This window comes from Sinocyclocheilus anshuiensis, unplaced genomic scaffold, assembly GCF_001515605.1.
Source record: "Sinocyclocheilus anshuiensis isolate Anshui unplaced genomic scaffold, SAMN03320099.WGS_v1.1 scaffold55, whole genome shotgun sequence".
Classification (NCBI taxonomy): Eukaryota; Metazoa; Chordata; class Actinopteri; order Cypriniformes; family Cyprinidae; genus Sinocyclocheilus; species Sinocyclocheilus anshuiensis.
The window spans coordinates 1,262,779-1,287,747 of record NW_015549647.1 but is presented as its reverse complement, the minus strand read 5'-3'; the positions used below and the strand labels follow the sequence as shown (position 1 = coordinate 1,287,747).

General features: G+C 35.5%; 4 protein-coding genes across 4 annotated transcripts in view; all 4 read right to left on the bottom strand.

Moving 5' to 3' along the window:
• Window positions 1–2,116, bottom strand: part of LOC107660020 (T-box-containing protein TBXT-like) — a 12,060-nt gene extending 9,944 nt beyond the window's left edge. The window contains exon 1 of the mRNA XM_016449161.1: window positions 1,881–2,116. Within this exon, the coding sequence (XP_016304647.1) occupies window positions 1,881–2,116 (236 nt within the window). The remainder of the gene's footprint in view (window positions 1–1,880) is intronic.
• Window positions 2,117–4,314: 2,198 nt separating this feature from the next.
• On the bottom strand, window positions 4,315–9,085 carry LOC107659986 (vesicle transport protein SFT2B-like). Its single transcript, XM_016449123.1, has 8 exons — window positions 9,056–9,085; window positions 8,854–8,943; window positions 8,680–8,765; window positions 7,235–7,316; window positions 7,079–7,114; window positions 6,892–6,950; window positions 5,576–5,605; window positions 4,315–5,186 (listed from the first exon to the last, which is right to left on the bottom strand). Exons 1-8 carry the CDS (start codon window positions 9,083–9,085, stop codon window positions 5,147–5,149), a joined length of 453 nt encoding a protein of 150 aa, XP_016304609.1. The 3' UTR covers window positions 4,315–5,146.
• Window positions 9,086–10,569: 1,484 nt separating this feature from the next.
• Window positions 10,570–16,463, bottom strand: LOC107660021 (E3 ubiquitin-protein ligase DZIP3-like). Its single transcript, XM_016449162.1, has 5 exons — window positions 15,891–16,463; window positions 15,139–15,623; window positions 13,237–13,494; window positions 11,602–11,700; window positions 10,570–11,290 (listed from the first exon to the last, which is right to left on the bottom strand). Exons 2-5 carry the CDS (start codon window positions 15,322–15,324, stop codon window positions 11,183–11,185), a joined length of 651 nt encoding a protein of 216 aa, XP_016304648.1. The 5' UTR covers window positions 15,325–15,623; window positions 15,891–16,463; the 3' UTR covers window positions 10,570–11,182.
• A 5,136-nt stretch (window positions 16,464–21,599) lies between these two features.
• The window catches only part of LOC107660124 (PI-PLC X domain-containing protein 1-like), a 4,620-nt gene continuing 1,250 nt past the window's right edge, over window positions 21,600–24,969 (bottom strand). Inside the window, exons 2-6 of the mRNA XM_016449359.1 lie at window positions 23,916–24,046; window positions 23,708–23,830; window positions 23,436–23,597; window positions 23,120–23,291; window positions 21,600–21,854 (exon numbers count right to left, since the gene is read on the bottom strand). Coding sequence (XP_016304845.1) covers window positions 21,616–21,854; window positions 23,120–23,291; window positions 23,436–23,597; window positions 23,708–23,830; window positions 23,916–24,046 — 827 coding nt within the window. The 3' untranslated portion in view covers window positions 21,600–21,615. The remainder of the gene's footprint in view (window positions 21,855–23,119; window positions 23,292–23,435; window positions 23,598–23,707; window positions 23,831–23,915; window positions 24,047–24,969) is intronic.

Genomic DNA, 24,969 nt, shown 5'->3' with positions numbered 1-24,969 from the left:
GGATGCCCTGGGGGTAAGCAGATAAACATCACATTTTCATTTTTGGGTGAACTATCCCTTTAAGAAAGGTTCCAAAAGGGGTTTTCAAAATGATGCCACAGAAGAACCATTTTGAACCTTTCAGTGAACAGTTACAAGAAGCACACTTTTCTTCTTACTGTGAACAACATTTTAATAATCTAACGAACATTTTTCCAATATAGAGAACCTTTTGTGAAATAGAAAGGTTCTGTGAATGTTAAAGGTTCTTCATGGAACCAATAAAGACGTTCAATACATTGAAAGTCAAAGGTTTCCAATGTTGCTTTGGACCCAACTAACTTTAATTACATGGACCAAAACACATCTTTTGTGTTCCACATGAAGAACAACAAAACTCATATAGATTTGGAACAACATGAGGGGTGTAAATGCATGACAGAATTTTAATTTTTAAGAGAACTATCCCTTTAAGACAAAAATCTTAATAGAACTGTCCAAAATCTGTCACACACACTTACACACGATTAAAAGTTATCCCCAACAATGATTCACACTGGCTGCCAAAACTCTATGAGCAGTTACAAGCACAAACTTCATGAGAGGTTGGACGCTAGTCATTTTCATCTTTTTTCCCCCATGATTATTTTTTGTGGATGAGAACAAGTTTAAGAGGGGCTGCAAATGGAAGGACACCCACCTGCAGAGCTGACCTGTAACTACTGAACGAGTTGGTCAAGTCACCCTTCAGCTCGATAACACCACAACAAGCCTTTTCAATTAAACGAATCTGCCCGTTCCAAAAAAACATAAAAAAACACCACCATGTGCCAATACCAGCAACACAAAATAATAAACCTGCTGATGGATAACTGGACACCAGGGACAATTTTATAATTAAATTTTTTATAGTTTAATTTTATTAATGCAGAATGTAATGAGAACACTTCTACATTTTTCAAAATTAACACCAAAACTACAACTGACAAATTAATAAATATTTTCATAAAGATTAAGATTAACAAAATTGTTTTTAAAGTTTAGATAAACTATCACATTGACTTTAATTTTCTGTTCTCTCAAGAAACAATATTACAGTACGTTTTATGTTTACAGTGGCCCCTATAAGTATTTGGATACCTAAGTAACATTGAAAAATGCTTTAATGTCATTGCATTTGATAACAATGACTAAAAACGTTTTTTTCCCACCAGAACTAACTTTTTTGAGCCATTTTTGAAAGCTTGAGTTTACGCAGCAGAGAGACAACCAGAAAGTGTCCATATACTTTTTTGGCTTTATTTTTAACAGTATAAATATGGTTTTATTTCTTAAAACCCTAATGAAATGTTTTTTGTGGAATGTTTTGCTTGAAGAGTGCTTGTTATCTTCTTTTAAAATAAATGTCCCTTGATTTGATATTTTGTTAAATAATGTGGACACACTATAATGCATCATACATCTGTTTGACTTCAGTATCAAAATATTTTTGGGGCAATTTTATGTATGTACAGGTATAAAAAAATAAATAGTTAAAATTAATAGTCTTTAAGACGCGAATTTCGTACTTACTTCATTACCAATCTTTTTATATATATATTTTTTTTTTACTAATTACTAATAATAAAAAAACCGCGTACGATCTAATTTTCTGACACGACACGAACGAAATACTAAATGATAATTATAACCATATGATCTTTAATGAATAAACAATTAGAACTTTTACTCGAATGTAAGAACGTGAATGTTATTTGTGAATAAGTTCGAGTAAACATCACAAACCTGTTTTCTAACAGCTTCTGTGCAAAACGAATGTATTAATTAATATGAACAAACACCACTGCTATATTCAAATAGCCTACTTTTACAACTTTGGCATCAGGTTCATGGAGGCTCACCTGCCGTTCTTGGTCACAATCATCTCATTAGTCAATTCTTTGAATTTCCTCCAGAGTTCAGAATCTTCCAGGGTGACTTTGAGCTGTTTCTCAGTGGGGTCTCCCTTCTCTCGACCGGCCTGTAACTCGCTCTCCACGACGCTCAGCAGTCTGGTGATGCAGCAGTCGTTGCTGCCCCGAGCACCGGTCACCGCTCCGCCACCGCCGCCGCTCCTCAGCTCTTCCTCCATCTTCATGAGTGACGGGCAAATCTCACACGCGCTTGCCAAGTAGAAAACAACTGGACTATAACTTTAGCTCACTAGAATTGATGAGAAGATTTAGACGTAACGTTGTGTCTAACACAACTTTTAGATGGCATAAAGAAATCATAAAAAGAAAACGACTCTCTTTAGTATACACTCAGTGTGTATGTTGGATCTGTACCTTCAGCTCTCTGCGACCACCTGTTCTTATGACCGGAGGACAAACCTGCAGTCACGTGGATTTCTCCAATTAAGTGGTTCATTCCCAACCCATTGTTTTCAGTTCAAAACCCACTTTAATGTTCAACATTCAAGTTTATTTTCGATCTTCATATTTATATTTAGGAAATGTTTTGCTGTTTGAATAACAGGAAAAACCTGAAATTTACAGGCATAACACTTCAGCGAGAAAAATAAAGGTACCTTACGAACGCTACGTTAATTTACGTAAAGGAATGAAAAGCATGATGGAAAACAACTCGTAAATCACACTCCGGATGTGTTTTATGCATACTGTAAATAGGCCTAAATGGCTTCTCAATAAAACAAAAATCTTTTTTTTCAGAACCATGGACAGTTCGTAAATGAAGTTTTGTATTGTATTTTATTTCATAGTAAACGTATCAATGACGGGATGTGTAGTTATTTTAAAAAAATATTTAAAAAAAAATACTTCAGTACGACTCCTTTATTATTACCATGTTTCAATTTTCTCGTCGGGAGAAAAAAACGTTTTATAAAAAATGTCTCGTAAATGAAGTTTTGTATTGTATTTTATTTCATAGTAAACGTATCAATGACGGGATGTGTAGTTATTTTAAAAAAATATTTAAAAAAAAATACTTCAGTACGACTCCTTTATTACCATGTTTCAATTTTCTCGTCGGGAGAAAAAAACGTTTTATAAAAAATGTCATAAATAGGAACTGTTTTTGTCATGTGAGGGTAGAATAAAACGTGTCATTTAGATTTTCAAAAATAATCTATCACATATTTTTTTACCTTTTTATGAAAAGGTTACTTGGGTCAAATGGAATAACCTTAAGAAATAGGCTAGTGATATATTCATAACTCACACATAATTGTAAACATTGTATTAAATGTTTTTCAGAAAATGAATGCAAATGCATCTAAGGACATGAGTTTTAAAATTTCAGTTTGGACATTCTTATTCAAATTTGTCTGACCCATAATAGTTTATATAATTAAAATGTGAAAAATCAGATTCGGTCTATCTTCCACTACGCGAAATGTACCCCAATCATGACCGGACACTATATAGCTATATATACTACTTTTTTTTTTTTGGACATTGTAACTAGAAGGCTAAATCAGCATATTTCCTTTTAAATTAACGATGAAGGCTAGCTGTTATTTGATGCTTTAAACCTCATTCTGCTTCCTAAAATCGGACTGGTATGAAACATCAGAACATCCACTGTGATTCACAAGATGAACTCGTATGTGAGGGCGTAAATAAGGGCATACTGTCAAAGAGCTTTAGTACTGTGGAAGCCATGTGGAGCAGAAATCAAATACTGGATGTTCTCTGCAGCGGGCGAGAATGAACGGAAACTCGATCCAGCGACCGGCGCTCTAATCACAGAGCCACGCGCATGGAGATTAGAGGATTCAAAGAGTTTAAATCCGGAAAAAAAAGAGTCTCATTAGCGGAGAATCCTCCTGCATATCAAACATCAGCAAACCAACCCTCCCTGACCTTTCACTAGCAGAGATGACTTATGCACATCAGTCAACTTATAAAAGTCTCACAGATGCATTGTGGGATGGGGCTTCTTAAATGACAGCAAGTACTTTCAATTGAAGAAATACTCATTCAGGTCATAGGATGCACTGACAACAAAAAGTAAATAAAACTAGGATTAAAAAAAAAGGGAAATTGATTTAGGTAGTCTACATGAATCTGATTAATGTTTAATAGGAAGGATTGTTAAAATGTCCATATAACAGTAACAATTCTTAAACACCACACATATAAATTCTTTTCATAGAAATAATGAAAATCCATATAACGAAACAAACATGAAACAACACAATTAATCAACATGATAGGGAAAATTTCCATTTCAGTCATGATAAAACAATTCTGGAATGCATATTTCAGTCAGAAAAATATTTTTATACATAAATAAAATGAATCTCTTCAGTAAATATACTGCTGACATACAGTAATGAAGAAAAACTACCACTGTCATTTTTTAAATCAATACAGTTCAAAGGAAATGTGCCAGACATGATTTGAAAATATGAGGACAGGCATATGAAACATTCATCACATCATTTTGCACCTAAATTCAAAGAAAGAAATAGGGTTGTTTGAAGACAAATGAACCCTAAAGATATTCATTGCCACCCTAATGAGTGTTTAATATTTGACTTATCTAATAAGACATTTCTGACATCCTTTCACTTACCTATTATAGATAACTTCTGAACTAAAATATAATTGGAACAATTACTTAGAAATCTTGTTCTTGCAAAAAAAAAAAGAAATAAATCTAAATACTAAAAAAAACGCAAACACTGGTTACATTTCTACCCAATCTAGTCCTCGAGTAATCCTTGGATGAAGGCAGAGATGAAGGCACGTAGGAAGGAATTATTAAGCAATTACACAGCAGCAGATAAATGTAAAATAAGCTACCCCATGTTGCTGCATAAAACATGTCACTACAGTTACAAGACAGAGTCCGAAACTCAACCGTTTACCCAATAAGATTTGTTACTTGGGTATTTGTTTCATTCTTCATAGTTTTCTACTTGAATGTAAAGCACAGGTGTGTGTGTGTGTGTGTGTGTGAGAGAGAGTACTTGTCTGTGTGTGCTTGTTCACACAGATGGAGAGTGTCCATCCGTTGGGGAGAGTAAGGGGAGCCTGTAGTGTGGTGTGGTGTCTGTGCCAGGCTGCAGAGTGAGTACACGAGTGGCATTGAAGGCAGCACCGAAGCTGGAGCCAAAGCAGCACACAGAGAGAGAGCCAAGGCCAAATGTAGAGGCATCTCATTTGAAGCACGCGGTGAACAACTTAATAATTGCATCCCTACATAAAAACAAATAGCCAAAGGTAAACAAACGCTAAAGCCAAAAAAATAGATGATTAAAAGTGTCTTTTTTGACAAAATGACAGTTTCAAATTTAGTCTATAAAGCAATGATGTGAATTTCACACACAATAAAGACCAATAGGCACTTAAATAGCAACAATTATATTTTAAAATGGAAAATGTACATTTTCACAATTTAACATTTATATATACTATATAACAGATACTACTGCAAAAAAATAAAAATAAAAACCTAACTAATTCAACAAAAACATTTAGATAAATTGGCCCGAGGACAGTCTTTGACATCTGCAAAGACAACATTTTTTCGGTTGCTTCAGTATTTTTATTTTAATCTATGGTTTTGAAAATATAAAGTAACTCACCTTGCAAAAGGAATGTAGGACAAGCTATACCTGTAAAATAAAAGGATATAATAGAGACAAGTTAAATTCATAAGCTAAATTTCTCTCTCTCACACACACACACACACACACACACACACACACACACACACACACACACACACGTTGGGTTTTCACATTTTATGGGGACTTTATTGACATAATGACTTTTATACTGTACAAACTGCATATTCTATCTCCTATATAACTCACTCATAAACCTAACCCTCACAGAAAACTTGCATTTTTACATTTTCAAAAAACATAATTTAGTATGATTTATAAGCTGTTTTCCTCATAGAGACCAAAAAATAAATAAAAATAAAAAGTCCCCACAATGTCAAAAAATGGTAATTTAGTAATAATAACAGCAATCAACTGCATTACTTTCATTCTTTACTATGGCTACCATAGCAGGGCCACTATTGCACTATTTTTATAGCTTCTTAAAAGTCGTTTTTGATAGGCGTGCCTGTAAGATACACTATACCCATATACTATGTCCATGTGTCAATATCCCAACAGTTGCTGAAATAACTCCTCCATACTCAGTTCCATGTGCTTTTGCTGCTACAAGTTCTTGAAAACATCAATAAATAACATCTTTACTGATATTCTGGTTCTGAATTGTAAAGGTCAGGAGTTCTGTTAAAAATAACTCAGATTTATTATATATTATTATTTTATATCATATTAGATTGAATATATTAGATTCGTAGGAAACATTAGCTGTTCTGGAACTTCTGCCAGACTTAGTGACTATATTACAAATATATTTCCTATATACTCGACCCACTGAGACCACTGTAATCAGAGATGGAGCGAGAAAGAGGGCAGAAGTAATCATCTCAGTGTTGTTAAAATCAATAGTAGAAAAATAGCATTCTGCCGCTTAAATTCAAAGATCCGCTTCAAGGCTCAGACTCCTGCTTCAAATATGTGGGCCCACCAAAAGCACAAAATAACTACTGAAAAGTCTTCAAAAACTTTTGAACGGTTTGCAAAGCCTAGGACCATCACAAAGACAGGTGTGATATTTCAGGACACCTACTACAGTGATATCTGTCAGGTAATAGTGCCAGTCCATTAAAAAGAAAACGTATCACTTACAGCACTGCGTGGTTCAAAGTTCAAGGTTTTTTTATTGCCTTATGTCATTGGTGTTCTCACTTTCACTCACTCTTATATATACATTTATGTCTGTGTGTGCGTTTGTAAATATACTCCATATACAATTACAAAATGTATATAGTCAAATATAAAAGAAAAGTAACTAGTACGGCTATCTGTTACCTTACCATGTAAAAGCCAAAAACTGGAGGATACAGAACAGCAGGGCAAGGCCTTTGTTCTTCCACTAAATACAAAAACAAAGAAATTTAAAAGATAAGGAAAGCAAACAATCAATTATTATAATAAACACGCAAATTTACACATTGTGTTACATTATGACATGAAATCATGGTTATTAGCAAACCCACTTACCCAAAAAGCAGCACAAAAGGTTAGCACCAGGCATGTCTTTAAAAACACAAATGTTTGGTTTACAGGAAAAGGAAAAAGGCCACTTAGTGAATTATATGAAATACTGAATCTCTCTGTGCATTAGGCTATGATATCTGTGCATGTGTGTGCTCTCACAATCATAAGGCCAGTTGCCAGAGCTCTCGTCTTGTCACACATCCTCTTGAGTTGCTTTAATGGACCCATTAAGAACATTGTGCTGAAAACAATCCACACCCAAAAGACCTCAGGATTGATTTACAGATTCTCACAGATGCTACACATCACTGCATACATGGGCCAATCTGAGACATTTCATTTTTCTATTAATTTATTCACAAATGCTTTAACATTTGCAATCCATACAGACAATGAGTTGAAAACATTCATCTGTGGTGAACATGTTTTAAATCTCGAAAGGAATTTATTTTCATATATATTTGGGGGCATATTACATGAAAAGGCTGAAAAATTGGCATAATCTTTAATTATTATTTCTTCTTGTCATTTTGTTTTTACTCAGTTCTCATAAGATTAGATAAAAGTATCAATGTGTTTTTTTGTGTGTTTTTTTAGCTATTAAAACATATTTCTGTCAGGACCACTATCGTCAAAATGATAGATACTTAGCATAACGTTCTGTTCAAAAAACTCCCTGCCCATCCATGCAGCCTGTCATGAATGAGCAGGGAGAGCAGCAATAATAACCCCCCTAGGGTTAACAGAACAGAACAAGGCAGATATCATTAATGTACTTGATATTTAAGTGCAACACTTTATTCAAGATAAAGGAGTCAGATTAGCAAGGAATATCAGAAAGCCAAGTCCTGACTGTGGCGAAAGGAGGAGCTGGGGATGGAGGAGGGTAATTTGCTCCTGAGCAAGCTGAAAAGCTGCTGAATAATACTGAATAGAGCTTATATAGGAATGTCGCGATAGGTGTCGTATTCCTATAGGTAGATGTGATCAGCTGATGCAAGCTTGACTCACGTGACCTGCCAGAACTAACGCTAACGCTTAATTTGTGGTCTCTCAGGGAGAGACTTTATGGCACTGCAAGTTTAGTCTGGGTTTTCAAATGTAAAACGGTATAACCCCAAGAAATCTCTGTGATATAAAAAAAAAAAAGATTAAAAAAATAAAATTAAGAGTTTTACAATCACTCAAATGTATGCGATAAGGAAAATATCTGATTGCTTTCCATTTTACTGTAAAAATTATTCACAAATGCAGTTGTGAATAACACAAAGATTACCATTTCAGTTTTCTACTTCATTTCATGTTTAATTCAATGTGTTATTTGCAGTTTCTTTGTAATTATTTGTGAACTTTACTAGCAATTTCTGAGTGAAACATTTATATACACATTTTCTTCATTGCGCTTATATCAATCGACATTTTAAAGTCACTAATTCAATTCATTTGTTAAAAAAAAAGTGTTTTTGACCTTGAACAACATCCACATTTGTCACTGCCCACACATGCCAATGCAAACATGGCCTACCATTGTAAACAATGTAGCAAGTGACACACCTTGGGCGAGATGAAATCAAAGGTGGACAGTTAAAAGCTGCATGACTCACCTTAAAAGAGAAGCAATATTACCTAAACTGTAAAATACTGCAAAGAGTGTCAGCCCGCTTCTCGGAACCCAAAGCAAGCAGGTCCCCTGAATCACAAAAATAAGGAAAGAGTAGACGTTTGACTATTGTACAATTAAAATAAAAAATATAAAACTATTCGTGAACTCGTCTTACCAAAACTGAACACAAGACGCCCGACACAAAACACACGATGAATCCCTTGACGCGTGTGCCCCATCCCAGTGTTGATGCTTCATTCGCTGCCTAAAACAGTATATTCACGGATGTTCACCAAAAACAGAGATATAAATCAATTTGATATTAAGCTTTTGCTAATGACAGTCGGGTAAGCACAAAACAAGTCGCAAAAGACAACGTTAGATTCGAATTCAAACCGACACCCCATCACTCTGTAGACATAATAAAAAACACACGATGAATCCCTTGACGCGTGTGCCCCATCCCAGTGTTGATGCTTCATTCGCTGCCTAAAACAGTATATTCACGGATGTTCACCAAAAACAGAGATATAAATCAATTTGATATTAAGCTTTTGCTAATGACAGTCGGGTAAGCACAAAACAAGTCGCAAAAGACGACGTTAGATTCGAATTCAAACCGACACCCCATCACTCTGTAGACATAACTCTTCAAAGCATTAAAACTGTATGTACTGTAATATAAAGTGTAATGCAGTAGACTGTTAAACGCAACTACCTGCAGTACGTTGAGGTCGTCGTTGCCATCTTGGCCACTCAAAACTTTCTTTAATTTGTCCATAAAGGTTCAGGTCGATGTGTAATAAAAAAAAAAAATCCAAAAAATAAGTCTCAAGTCGAAAAAAACCTGACTCAAAGCTACTTCGTTTAAGTAAATATGTATTGATTTGTTCCCTTTCCTGTTTGAAAGTGTAACAGGTGCATACGATAACGTCCGTGTGTAGCCACGGCAACGGTTACGCGACGTCATTACGCTCGACGTTCTGAATCGACACAATGGGTTATTTCTAAAGGTCTTTATGACTGATTTTCATTTGTATTTTGAGTCTCTCCAACGGATTGATAACAAAAAATGTAGAGATACGATTTTATTCGCTAAAGAGTTGAAGTTACTTGAAAATTGAACGGGTATACGCTGTCTTTTTTTTTCTTTAAGTATTATTATTGATTTTTTTTCTCTCTATGTAATGTAAACCCATTCCTTTAATAGTGTTATCTTGTTGGATGTCTTGTTAAAGTTGTAAATGTTGCATGTTATGTCTTTAATGTCTAATAAAAAAAAAAATAAAAAAAAACAATGGGTTATTTCTCTTCTCTTCCATATGTTCAGATGACATTGGATGTATTGTTGATACATTATGTGTAATGTATGCAAAGTTGTATTTCATTAATGTCATCTCTGAATTGTTTGCAATAAAAAAAAACACACACACAATGGGTTATATAGAGCCTGATGTTTGCTTTCATTGTGTTTTACATTCACACCGATGCGATAAAGTAGACAATACATGTAGAAAAGTGGATGAGAGGCGTAAAAAGTATTAAGAATTTATACTGTAAGTGAAAGTATGGATGCACTGCCTTTATTTGACTCATTTAAACTTTTAAGTATCTAAACAAAACATAGTGAAGTGAAAGCTTAGCTAGATTTTAACATTAAAGTAACTGTGCAAGATAACTCCACGATAACTTAACAACTATTTTCTCACTGTTATGCTTTATATAAGGCTCTGAGACACATCAGATGTTAGATTGAAATTGTTATAGGCTAGTGTAACACTATAACTGCACACTATAGTTGTTTAAACCTCATCACAGACGTGCAATGATGATTATAATGTAAACTCCAGGACAAATATGATGACAACATTAAAACTGATTTTATTGGCTGTTTTCAATAAAAGTTTAGTAAACATCACAGGAATGTGATTTTGACTTGTTAGTTCAGTAAGATTCATCATAATTCTATGTCAGGATGACCAGTGAAATACTGTATGAACACAAATAAAGTTCAAATTCCCCTAGTAGTAAGAAGCACATTTACTAAAGTAGCCACACACCTGGTAAATACAGGCCTGCACTTTTGTTGATAATATTACATTAGTTACATGTTTTGAAAACAGAACATTGCCAGTTGGCCTACTTTGAATTACTTACAAATATAGTGAGGTACATTTTAAAATGTACAATCGTACAACTTCATACAACTTGTTCAGTTTGCTTAAATTTCTGCAGAAAAAGATATACACAATAGAAAATAACATATTTTCTTAATATGTAAATATGATTAAATAAAACAATTTTACATTTAGTCATGTTATTTTCATTTAGCCTATGTACAAAGAAATGCTCTACCAATCTGTAACAAAATCTCCTCTTTGTGATTAGTCATATGACTACCTTTTTTGTAGGAAATAGCTGCATTGTTAGTTATCCACCATCATGTCTGATGTTTTTGTTACCCATCTGATGTCCAAGGTAGTTTGAATGGGAGCTGGAAGAGCTCAGGGCACTATTACTCTGGTAGATGTCCAGTACAGGGGCTCTGGCATGGCAACATGCTTTTGACACGTGGGACAGGTCTGCTTAGTCCATAGCCATTCCTCTATGCACTAAACCAGAAGGATCACGATATTCAGTTACATTCAGCTGTTCAACAACACATTCTAAACCAGCTTTACATAGGACAGTATCTCAATACCCCAGTGAACAAAACACAGGGGACAATGGCAAGTATGAAACTCCCTAAGATGGTTATAGAGTGAGGAAGAAGTCTTGGGAGAAAACGAATGCTCAGCAGCTAAAAAAAATGCAGAATAGATAGTAGCTCATCTGAAATGGCCCTGGTTTCTGGGCCACTTATATTTGGCAATATTTTATTTTTGAAGCTGAATTTGTTAATTTCTAAAGTCTGAACCTTTACCTCACTGTGGAAGCTGTGGGAACAGTGAAGCTCTCTGATAACTCCTCCTCCTTTGCATAGGTTGTCATGGCAGATCAGACACAAACTGTCCGCATCACTCTACAAAACAAACACCACAATATATCAACCAACTCAATTAGTTTCATTCTACATTATAGTTGATCAACATTACAAAAATGCAATACCATTTATCAATTTCCTGTGAAGTACCCAGGAAAACTAAAAAACTCCACTGAATGTCATCAAATATCTTCTTTTGTGTAAAAAAAACAAAACAATTGATTTTATTGATTTTTCTTTTTTAGATAAATTAATAGCATGTTTCTACCATGGAGAAAAATAAAATACATAACTAAATAAAAGCGGAATTGCAACTTTTGATCTCACAATTCAGAAGACACTAAGAATTGCGAGATATAAATGTAGAATTGCGAGATACAAACTTGCAATTCTGAGAAATAATGTCAGAATTTTTAGTTTATATCTCACAATTTGGACATTAAAAAGTATTTTTTATAAAGTTTTTATTCCATGGTAGAAACAAACAAAAAAAAAAACTGAATTGCAAGATGTAAACTTGGAATTGCGAGAAAGAAATTCAGAATTCTGAGTTTATATCTCAAAGTTCAGAATTGTGAGATATTAAGTCAGAATTGTGACATAAAAAGTTGCAATTTATTTAGGAAACAAGCTTCCATACAATAGAATGTGAATGTGTATAAGAATTTATTCTTAAAGTATAATTGCTTTGCAAATATATTACCAAGTCAAAACTCTAAGTACCTAAGCCAGGGGTCTCCAAACTCGGTTCTTGAGGGCTGGTGTTCTGCAGTGTTAAGCTCCAAACCTAATTAAACACACCTGACCCAGCTAATCAAGGCATACTAGAAACTTCCAGGCAGGTGTGAGGCAAGTTAGAGCTAAACTCTGCAGGACACCGGCACTCCAGGACCGAGTTTGGAGACCCCTGATCTAAACAAAATATTCAAACATACTTGATTGAAAGTAAAAAAAAAAAAAAAATGGCTGGGTAAAAACCTGTTGAAAATAGTTTTATGATTCTCAACAGGTTGTTTGCTGCTTGTTTTTAGCTTTGTTCATTTAGTTTTTAGCTTCAGGATATAACATATCTTGTACTTCCACTGATATTGTGGGGAAGTCGTGGCCTAATGGTTAGAGTCGGACTCGTAACCCAAAGGTTGCGGGTTCGAGTCTCGTACTGGCAGGGATTGTAGGTGGGGGGAGTGAATGTACAGCGCTCTCTCCCACCTTCAATACCACGACTGAGGTGCCCTTGAGCAAGGCACCGAAACCCCAACTGCTCCCCGGGCGCCGCAGCAAAAATGGCTGCCCACTGCTCCGGGTGTGTGTTCACGGTGTGTGTGTGTTCACTGCTGTGTGTGTGCACTTTGGATGGGATAAATGCAGAGCACTAATTCCGAGTATGGGTCACCATACTTGGCCACGTCACGTCACTATAGCCTCAGATTTCTCTAGCCTTGCCATAGCATTGTATCATAACAATAAAATGATCTCATCTTATATTTGCCTATCTAAATGGTTTTGTGATTGCATAACCTATTGGTAATCATTCACATTTTTACAAATTTAAAAGCAAAATCATATCACACCAACCAGAGACATGACATTGCGGCTCCTAAACCGAGCTTTTCTCTCCAGAGGCTCATGCACCTCAGGGATGGTTGGGATGGCATATGGGCGTCTTTCACATGCGCTGCTCTTGGTGTGCGTTCCCTCCTCACTATTGGCAACATGGCTGGAGCGAGAGCACGGCCTCGCCTCACCGCTCTGAAGCCAGTGGCTCGGGTAAGCCATGCTAAGGCTCGTGGTGGCAGCATGCAGACGGCTCAGATGCATCGCATTCAGCTGAGCCTGAAAAATATGCATGCATAAAATAAGGAAGAGGCACGCAGTTTTTCATTCCAATTGAAGTTACAACAGCATAAAAGCATTAGTGAAAGGTTTAATTTAAATTTTTAAATATAAAACATTAAAGAACATAAAAGAATATATTTTGAAGAAATGTCCATTCAAATTTAAGCCAATGGGCTCCAATGTTGTTTTGTTCCCAACGTTTTTCAAAATATTTTTGTTTCCGCACACTTAAAAAATTGGTGTACAAAAAATGTTCACTCAGAAATTGCAAATCAATTTCACAATCAATTACAAAGAAATTGCAAGTAACACATTCAATTTAACATTACATTTTGAAGTAGATCTGATATATTATTTTCTTATTATTAAAAATCTGTTTTATTTACAACTTCAAAAATGCTTACAGGTTTGCAATCAAACCGGATGACAGAATTTTCTTTTTTTGATGGAGTATCCCTTTGATGGCAGCAGTATTTGAACTGTAGAACAAGTTTGTGTAAAATGTTCCATGTTATCCAGTATGTGAGAATGAAACAAAGAGTATTTTATACAACGAGTTCACATGGAACACAAGTGCATAATCTTACATAATTCTTATTGATTTTACCTCATGTTTTTAAAATTGTTTTCCAATTTTATTTCCATTTTTGATGCAGACACAGCACAAATAGAAACACTAATATAAAATGTCTAAACTCCTCTTTAAGAGTTTGGATTACACAAAAGTGTCCTGCATTGATCTCTGATATCACTAAACCGTAAATCAAAGTGAAAATTGAAATGCACATTTTGATTCACAGCCTAAATTAGCCGTTTTTCTGTAAAAAATGTGACATAATTTACAATTAGGATCCATTTGTAAGAAAACTGGTCTTCATTACTGTAGGGCAAACTGTGTTCATTTATGAACCACATCATTTTTTTTTTTTACTGAAGAATATATACATATATATTTACAAATCAGTGATATTAAAATAATTAGTTTTAGCTTCAGTCCTGTGAACTAAAAAAATAAAATAAAATAAAAAACAGAAAAAAATGTATGTCATTCATATATTCATGTAATTCATATAAATGAGTTGAGATGGTCTGAATACTTGCAAGGCAAGAAAGGTAAGAAAATTTCATAAACAGTGACACTGCAACACCTTATAAAGTGCTTTAAAAACATTTTTTACATAAAAAAAAACATACAACTTTCATATACATACAAACTGTAAAAATTATTTAAAAAAACAATGATTATTGGAGTGTTTTACAAGAAAATACAGTCTTCCAGTCTTTCAACTTCAAAATTTCACATTTAATTCTATGCCGTTTCTTTGTACTTAATTGTGAAATTTATAGAATCTACAGAGTAAAAATAAAAATAACAGTAAACAAAAATAAAAATGCAAAATAAGGAGGCAAGAGAATTAAATTGCTTTAGGAAAAGCCCTATTAAGCAAGTGTGCTTTGAGATACTATTTAAAAAGTGTTAATTGAATCAACTGCTCGTTGGCTGTCTGGAAGAGAAATCCTGAGCTTGGCACCATAACGACTGGTGTGTTTCTGCTCTCATTTAAAAGACCGTAGGCAAAAAAGAGCTCAAATAGACGTGTAAAAGCTACACACACACACACACACACACAGGGTACTAACCGGACATGGAAGTGAAGCTCTGCGACTGGCCAGTGATCGACTTGGAATTGGGACATCCCAACTGCTCTTCCTCTCAGCCTCTGGCTCCTCTTCCTCTTCTTCCTCCTGCTCCTCCACATTTTCCTGCCCTTCATATCCTCCCTGAAATGTGGTAAAGATTTCATCTTCCTCTTCCTCGTTCTCCATGTTAAACAGACGTAGCTGTATCAAATCTCAGACGAATACCTCTGAAAGAGAAACTGTGAGGAGTAGCGGCTTGAGGCTTGCGACTGGGTTCTGGACGGGCCTTGGATTGCTGATTAAGCTTCTGTAATTAGATCCCCAGGTTTTCTTATCCCATCCGTTTCCTCTGTAACTCTAAGCCTCATGGAGACGACACAGGGACCGATGCAAGCTCCTTTAACTCCTCAATAATCTGTTTAGGAGAGAGGTGGGGACTTGGAAGAGGAGGGAGGGGATTCTCAAAGCTCTCTGGAAGAATCATGCTCCAGATCTGTTCAGAATGTTTTAAATACTTTGTATACTGCACGTAGTGCTCATTACAATATAATGCATTCATGAAAAAAAAAATCAACAAAACGATATCCAGGTTGGTAACTCTGGTATAAAAATTGTTGCCAAAGAAACATATTTCATTTTTTGTCTTCAGTTAAGTGAGACTTTCTGAAATTCTCAGATTTTAAAAAGTCAGGAAAAATAAACAGGCATAAAAGTAAAACTCAAAACATGTTTATTTACCTCATACAACCTACACAAACACACACAAACTGAATGTGAAACGCATCAGTAAACTGGATTATAATTTAAGTAGATACTATAAATGTTAAGGACTTTAGAGAGTGCATTCAAAGGGGCATCTAAAATTAGACCCCACAGATACATGTAACCTACATGGACTGAAAGCCAAACAGAGTGTCAACAATAGATGAAGTCATGACAGGACATTAGATGTTACTAATATTAAGTGTGACTCATTGGACAGGTAATGCTATAATATGTTGAGCCACTTAGTCTTTGATTATATGAATCTGTCCTCTCCATTTTGTCAAATATCCAAGAACAATCAGTTAGCTTTCTGACATTTCGAAAGTTTGATGTAACTATGAAAGTGGAAGTAACATGATTTTGAGGCATGTATCAAACAAGAACCTAAATAAGGATTGCCTGTAGATGGCAGCTTTGCACAAGACATTTTTTTTTCCAGTCACATTTTAGGGACTGTCATAAAAGACTACAAAAATATTGATATGTAAAAATTAAAAACAACAAGGCTTCCACTAAAAATAACAACAATGTGCAAGATAAACTGTGAAAAAGATGCTACATTTGTATGTAAAGTCATTTATGTTAGATGCATGGGTAAAGTCTCTAAGAGTGTTTGATTGAGTCCAATAACCAGCTGGGTGAATTCATTGCTGAAGGCCCCCACAAAATCTGTACAGATGATGTTAAGACATGATTTGCCCGGGCCTGGGCACTGCTGCTTGACCCAGTTCAGGAGCAGACTATAGGAGCTCAAGGTCATGCTTTGTAATGACTGGCATGGATGAGAAATAACATACTTGGCATCCTCAGTTAGGTTCAGACCAGCAGCAAAAAACTGACCTGAAAACATATTCAGGGCAATCATTTAGGGAAAACAACCTTTTATTAAAGATATTTTCTTTCCATCCTAACGGCTTCTTCTTCATCTGAGACAAACATTTTAAATGTAACTTGTCCTAGAGCTTTTAAGCTACAACCATCAAACTCAGGCAAGACCTTCAGACTGTTGTGCTATATCTTTTCTAACTGATCAGACTTACAATTTTCAAAAACCAGATGATCAAAACTATGAAAAATGCCAGAGACTTTCATCGAGGGGACAAAACTTTCATACAATAAATCTAATAGAGTTTTTAAGCTAAGCTGCAATGTGGTAATCATGCTTGAAACATGCTATAAATGTAAATGATAGCAACATGATAGCAATGTGGTAAATTGCCAGCTTGTTGCTAGCAATTAATGTTTCGAAATCATGCAAGAAACATTCTAACGTGTTGAATCATGATAGAAACATGTTAGTAATGTGTTAATTCATGCTAGCAAAATGTTAAATCAGGGGTTCTCAACTCTGGTCCTTGAGGTCCTGTTTGATTAGAGTTGGAGCTAAACTCTGCAGGAAAGTGGACCTCGAGGGCCAGAGTTGAGGACCCCTGTGTTAAATCAAGCTTGAAACATGTTAGTAATATACCAGGGGTGTCCAAACTTGGTCCTGGAGGGCCAGTGTCCTGCAGAGTTTAGCTCCAACCCAAATGAAACACACTTGAACCAGCTAATCATGGTCTTACTAGGCATACTAGAAACTTCCAAGCAGGTGTGTTGAGGCAAATTGGAGCTAAACTCTGCAGGACACTGGCACTCCAGGACCGAGTCTGGACTTTTAGTTACCTAGTTTCATAGCCAGAGAGTGAACCAACTCCAGGGTAAAGGCTTGCTAGCATGGCTTATCGCCGACGTTTAACGCCTCGTGACTAAACAAAGGGCGCCAATGTGAGTGCACACCGACGCGCAAAACGCGAGGCGTAAAAGCATAATAAAAAAAAAAATGCCTCGGGTTCGTTTTTTTTTGGTTTGATGCGCCGCGCTAAAAACTGGCCAAACAATGAGATTGGCGCTTTTGTTCACATGCCTGGAGCTGCTGAAGTTACAGTAAAACACGACCTGGTGGCACAAAACACACAAAAAAAAAAACACAAAACGGTCTTGCCGAGCACACATTGATACCTAACGACAAAGAGGAAGTAAGTAGACCAAGAAGATGCATCGAGGCAAGATGAATGTAGAGCTGCTGGTCTCATTGGTGTCTGAACACAAAGGGCTTTATGACAAACGCGACAGCGACTACAAAAATCTCGATAAGAGGAAGTTGTTATGGAGAGGAATTGCAGATCAAATAGAATTCGATGTGTACTGGGGTATTTCTGTTTTTCATTAAGCGCCATCTAATGTCAGGGAGTGAATTTGCACGTTCATTCGGCTCATCGCCTGCGAAAATCGCTTGGGTATAAACACAAAAGACACGTCGAAAAACATTGGCGATAAGCGCACGCGATAATCGTCCCGATGTGTACGAGCCTTAAGGCTAAAAGTAGTCTAATGTTAGTGTAATCTATTAACTACACATTATATGTTTTTAGTCACGCACAACAAAACTCAGGCGTTTCAGCGATGACTCATCTGATTGCAATCATAAACTCAACGGAATTGTGTGTGATTGGTTATAACGCGCAACACTGTAAAAACACGTAAAAAGAAATATGATGGAACAAATAAGCCCTAATATTAATTAGATAATAATACTATCCTGATAATAATAATAATAATAATAATAACAACAATAATCTTCTTGATCTTGTCAAAGGCATCAGCAACAGGCGATATCTCTGACTATGGTCGATACACGATACTATCGTCTATCGACACAACCCTAGTCTGGACACCCCTGTAATATACTAAAACATGCTAGCAAGATGCTAAAACATATTTGCAACATTTTATTGTTTTCTCTGACTTGTCTGAGAAAAATCTTCCAACTTCAAGCCTTTCAAAGTTGTTTCAAACTTTTAGACAAGGCTTTGTCAAGCCAACATCAAAGTTTGTCATCAAACTTTATCTGTCTTGTTTTCTAATTATTACCGACCTGGTCTTCCTTCTGCTTTCCTCTCCTCCAGGTAGGATATGACATGGCTTGGATCTGATGTGTTTGCCCACCAATATTCACACTGTGGCCAGAGTTCCTCATATCCAGATGCAGCTGAATCATCATATGACAGAATAACCTGATAATTGTGATTCCAACACTGCCGTAGTGAGGGTATGATCTGAAATAACAAAAACAATAGAGAGATTACTGAGACATATGCTGCATCCAAATATGACAAAATTTCATTCATATGACCCATATTCAATTTCATACTATATAGAACACTTTTTTTAATGGTCATGAAATAATTTTCAATCCAAACACTGCACCTACTAGACAGTATGCAATTTCAGTTGCAGATATAGTGTCTAATAAAAAATAATAAAAAAAGATATTGTGGCCAAGAATTAAGAACTTGTTCCATTGTTTAATGTAAATTGTGGTCACGATTTTACTAAATTAAACCAAGGGCACAAATTACTACATTGTGGTGACAATTTAACTAAAAGAAGGAAATCAATTATTAAAACGTGACCATGAATTAACAAGTCGTCAGTCGTGGGAACGAAATCTTAATGTGTGGTCACACAGTACCTATTTTTGTCCAGAATGTTGTGTACCATTCTGAATTTTATGTAACGTTTACATTTACGTTACATTTTTAAAAAATTACAAGACATAGGCTACATCAAGATTCAAGGTATGTCTTGAAAATTTCAAATGTTTTAAAATAAATGAAAATTACTTACATGATTGGGACAAATTTTATTGTCGAATGTGCTTATGAGGAATTGAATGAGGTCTTTGTGTTGATCCAGGGTCATGCCATCAAAGGCCGAAAGAGCAATAATGACCAATTCTTTGGTGTGCTGACCTAACCAGTGAGCAACTTCTGTGAGCGCTTCCTTAAAATAACAAAGCCAGAACACAGCCAAAGTTATTCTTGACTTGGAATGAGGAATTAACTTTTTTCTAAAATTATGATCAAGTGTACCTTCACTGTCAGAAGAGAGTAGATCCCATGTGCAAAGTAGAAAATGTTATCAGGGTCTTTTATCTTATGAGCTATTCTTAAATCGAGAAACCGAATGCCTAAATCCAGCTGGTTAGAGATGCTATCTTCCTGGATTAAAAAGAAAAAAAATAAGCCATGTAAAATGCTGTATATTTCCAACACCCGTCCTTTTGTCATAATTTACCCACACTGCATGATTTATGGGAAACACAAAAGGAGGCAGAATGACTCAGTCACCAATCAAAGGTTAGTTCACCCAAAAATGAAAATTCTGTCATCATTTACTCACCCTCAAGATGTTTCAACCTGTATAAACTTCTTTCTTCTGCCGAACACAAAAGATGATATTTTGAAGAATGTGTGTTACCAAACAATTGACGGTAGCCATTGACTTCCAAAGTATTTTTTTCCACATTATGGACGTCATAACGTCAACTGTTTAGTTACCATTTACCAACATTCTTCAGATATCCTCTTTGGTGTTCAACAGAAGATAGTCATGCAGGTTTGTAACAACTAAAGGGTTAGTAAACGATTACAGAAATGGAATTTTCCGGTGAACTAACCCTTTCATTGCTGTCATAGCACAAAAATGCAATGAAAGGGCAATGAAGGTGATTGAGTCTGTTAGTCACTGATGCCACCCTTTGTGTTCCACTGAATGAATAAATTCATACAACGTTTGAACAACACAATATCATATCATCATCGTCTTTCATGCCTGTGTTGTCGCCCATTTGATTATACAGGGCCGAACGATACAGGGAAGTAAAGTGTCCAACACTTGCACCAGCCTCGGCGAAGACTTCAGTACTGACGACCGCTCATCTAAACAGTAAGTCATGGAGTCATGACTTCCTGAAAAGCAGTAAACGGATGTCGAAATTGTTAAATAGTAGCAGTAAAAAGGGTAATCAATTCATTGCAAAACAGAATTAAAACATGGAAATAATCAGACTTTGTTGACGTACCGGGTATAGCGAGATTCCACAGCGGTATGTCCCAAAAAGCAGAGGGCATCTCGGACATCCAGTCCGAACAACAGCTGGAGATGCATATCCTTTCTTCATCCTCCATTTGTTACGTTTTTAAATTGTGAACAATTAACCTAAAACACTCGTATTAGTCGCAGTAGCAACATCATCTACCGCACATCAGGCACTGAAACCAAAAATAACCATTGTTTCCGCGTTTTTCTTTGTCATGCGATGCCAAACAGAAACACCTTGTTAATTAATGTACAGAAGTGCACTGAGTGTTTAACATGGTCATTATAGTGGTGAAATATAAATTTGTTAGAGTTTGGAAGATTTTTCATGATCTCTTGACACTTTCGTTTCTCGAATCTGGATGACAACAATGTTAGGGACCGTCTAAAAGTGCGATTTTTTTTTTTCGTTTTGTTGAAGAGACCCAAAAAAACACTGGCTCACATTTGAATTTTGATTTATTTATTTAGGAATTTTAATGTTTATTTGTTTACATTTACATTTTACATTTAGACATTTAGCAGACGCTTTTATCCAAAGCGACTTACAAATGAGGACAATGGAAGCAATCAAAATCGACAAAAGAGCAATGATATGCAAATGAAAAAAAAGAATTGAATGTTTAATATGTTAAATGCTCAAAAATACTTTTTGCCATAACCAACCATATATTCGCTTATAAACTATGTACCACTGTCATCAAAAATGAATTAAACAAAATGACAGAAATATTCAGAAAGCTTCATATCCTGTTTGAAGGACATTCCGTATTGACTCAAAAGACCCTCTCAGTGACTATTGTCAGCATTGTTGAGCTGAATGATATCCTGAGCAAAGCTATTCACTCCCACAAAATCTCCAGCAATGATGTTGACACTTTCTTTGTCAGAGCCTGAATGTTGCTCCTTCACCCAGTCAAGCAACAGAGGGTAGGCCGTCATGGTCTTCTCCTTTAAAGACTTTGTGAGGTACAGGAGCATGTCATTCCCATCAAAAGTCAGGTTGAGACCAGCAACAAACAATCCCTCTATTGACCAAATTGACACATTAAGAGCATCAATGAGTAAGGGATAACACTTTTTTTTTTTCTTGGAGCATTTTGTTTCAACCAATCAGACTTTTTAGTAAATGTAAGGTATTTTAAGTAGTGCTGTCAAACGATTAAACACATCCAAAACAAAAGTTTTTGTTGATATAATATATGCGTGTGTACTGTGTATATTTATTATGTATATATAAATATACACAAACATACATGCATATATTTTAAAAATATTTACATGTATATATATGTATTTATATTATCTGTTCATCAATTTGCACTGGCCACCAATAGCTGCTCGCATAAAATTCAAGGCATTAATGTTTGCCTACAAAACCACCACTGGCTCTGCACCCCTTTACCTAAATTCACTACTTCAGACTTATGTGCCCTCTATTCTGCAAGTGAACATCACTTTATTGTGCCATCCCAAAGAGGCACAAAATCACTTTCACTGACTTTTACATTAAATGTTCCCTCCTGGTGGAATGACCTGCCCAACTCAATCCGAGCAGCTGAGTCCTTAGCCTTCAAGAATCGGCTAAAAACACATCTCTTCCATCTTTATTTGACCCTCTTACTCTAGCACTCTCTATTCTAATTCTATTCTTTAAAAAAAAAAAAAACTTTGTTTTTTTTACCCCTTTTAGACTTGCACTCTATTCAAGTGTCTGCTAAATGACTAAATGTAAATGTATTCATTTACTAACTGCTTGTTTTTCTTAAAAAAAAAGACTAGCTTCTATCTATTGTATTCTATCTATTTGTTTTCTTTTTATTTATTATGCAATTAACAAAAGCAAAAAAAGGCTTCTAACACTAGCTTGCTTTATTCTCTTTCTATTCTATCTGTTTTCTTTTTATTTATTATATAATAAAAAAAAAAAAACCTTGCTACGTGTACTGCGTTAAGCTAACTGAGACTTGTTATAGCACTTGCATATCATTGCTCTCTTGTTGATTTTGATTGCTTCCATTGTCCTCATTTGTAAGTCGCTTTGGATAAAAGCGTCCGCTAAATGACTAAATGTAAATATATTATATATATAAATATAAATATTTCATATATAAACAAAACATATTTTTCTTAAATATATACATGCATGTGTGTGTGTTTATATATACATAATAAATATACACAGTACACACGCATATATTATGTAAACAAAAACTTTTATTTTGGATGCGATTAATCGTGATTAATCATTTGACAAGCACTAATTTTAAGCCATTGGCATCTCTTAGCTCACCTGGTCTTCCCTTTTGTTTCTGGTTGTTGAGATATGAAATGACCTCCTTGGGGTCTGAATGATCAGCCCACCAGTACTCGATTCCAGGCCACAAAACAGGATCGTCGACACTTCTGTTGTCATAAGAGAGGATGACCTGGTAGCCACTTTCCCAGCAGTCCTTGAGTGAGGGCTTCACATAAATTGGAAAAAATACATTTTAATGGTTATTAAACCATTGTTGGAAGCATTTGTATCATATGCTGAGGTCCCTGAATGAATTATTTCCCTCAGGTTTTGAGGATATGGCTTTGAGGTCATGGCTAAGGATATGTACCACTTGAGGCTTAGGACAGAGTTTTGCTTTAAAGTGCTCTTTGAGGAAGTTGGTCAGGTCGGTGTGTTGATCGGCTGACATTTCTTTGAAATGTGAGAAAGCAAGGATGACAACCTCCTTAGTATGCTGTCCTAACCATTTCTCCAGTTCTGTCATTCCCTCCTGTGGTGATTCAAAGTTATTAAGGTTAGCTGTCAATGGAGTTTTTCCATTAAGCTTATGAATGCAATTAATGTAAAAAGAAAAACATGAAAATGAATCAGGGTAACAACCTTCACAGTCATTGTTGTGTATAGTCCATGATAGAAGAATAAATCACTAGATTCAGGCTTTCCAGCAACCCTCAGATCAAAGTATCGCATACCCGCATCAAGCTGCTCAGAGATGTTTTTTTCCTGGACAATCATATGAAAAACATTAACCTCATGAAAACATTACAGCATTTACTGTGAGATTACTGTATTTTAATTGGTACTTTACCTGGGCAGTACCCCATTTTTTGACAATGGGCCTTAAGAAAGTGCTGAACATCTTGTCCAAGGCCTTTATTTTTTTAGGTTCCAGTACTGAAGAGTCCATATCTAAGCTGTATGCCATAGCATCATGGCTCCCTAAAAGAAATGTTCATTCTGTTTCAGTTTTTGCTTCTATACAAGTCATATAGCATCCTATGTTCACTTCATGTTTGTTGTATGTGATGATACGCTAATATAATGTAAGTTTGATGGATAGTCTGGAAAATTTGTGTTTGATTTTGATATGTATACAGTGAATGCATAGCGTCTTTTCAAGTTGAAAAAAGTTAAACTTTTCTGAATAAAAACGCCCTATGTCAAGCGCCTTTTTGACAGCTGACCAATGACAAGCGAGTGGCGAGTCATTTCCATAACAACAAAAACAACAAGAAAATGGAAAAAAATAGCCGGTAGATTAGTTCGTACTAGTTTCGGAGCACAAGGAGTTGTATGATATGAGCACAAAACTGTATCTAACTTAGTCTAAAATATGCCACAAACCGTGCATCATTCAACCGGAGCTCCTGGACTAAATTGTTGTAAGCACCAGTGTTGGGGGTAACGCATTACAAGTAATGCAAGTTACGTAATCAGATTACTTTTTTCAAGTAACTAGTAAAGTAACATTACTTTTTAATTTACAAGAAAATATCTGAGTTACTTTTTCAAAAAAGTAACGCCAGTTACTTTGTTTTCCCATTTATTGACTGACAGCTCTCCTGTCCCCATATTGGGAGAAATCGGAAGTACAGAGGAGTTGTGTGCGCTGTGTGAACATGATGTAGTTCTAGACTAAATGTGAATGTGCATTAATTCATCCCACTCACAAAAAAACAGATTTAGTATTCAAAATGAATTAAAACACTGAAACGCAAACTCAGAATATGACGCAAACCTGCAATAATTAAATATGTTTAACACAAATGTTTCTAATCCCATTTTATTAACTAATGTCTTTGCTGCTGACCTTTGATGATCCAGTTTAACCATGCTAATAAGCAAAAATGACTTTAGATAAA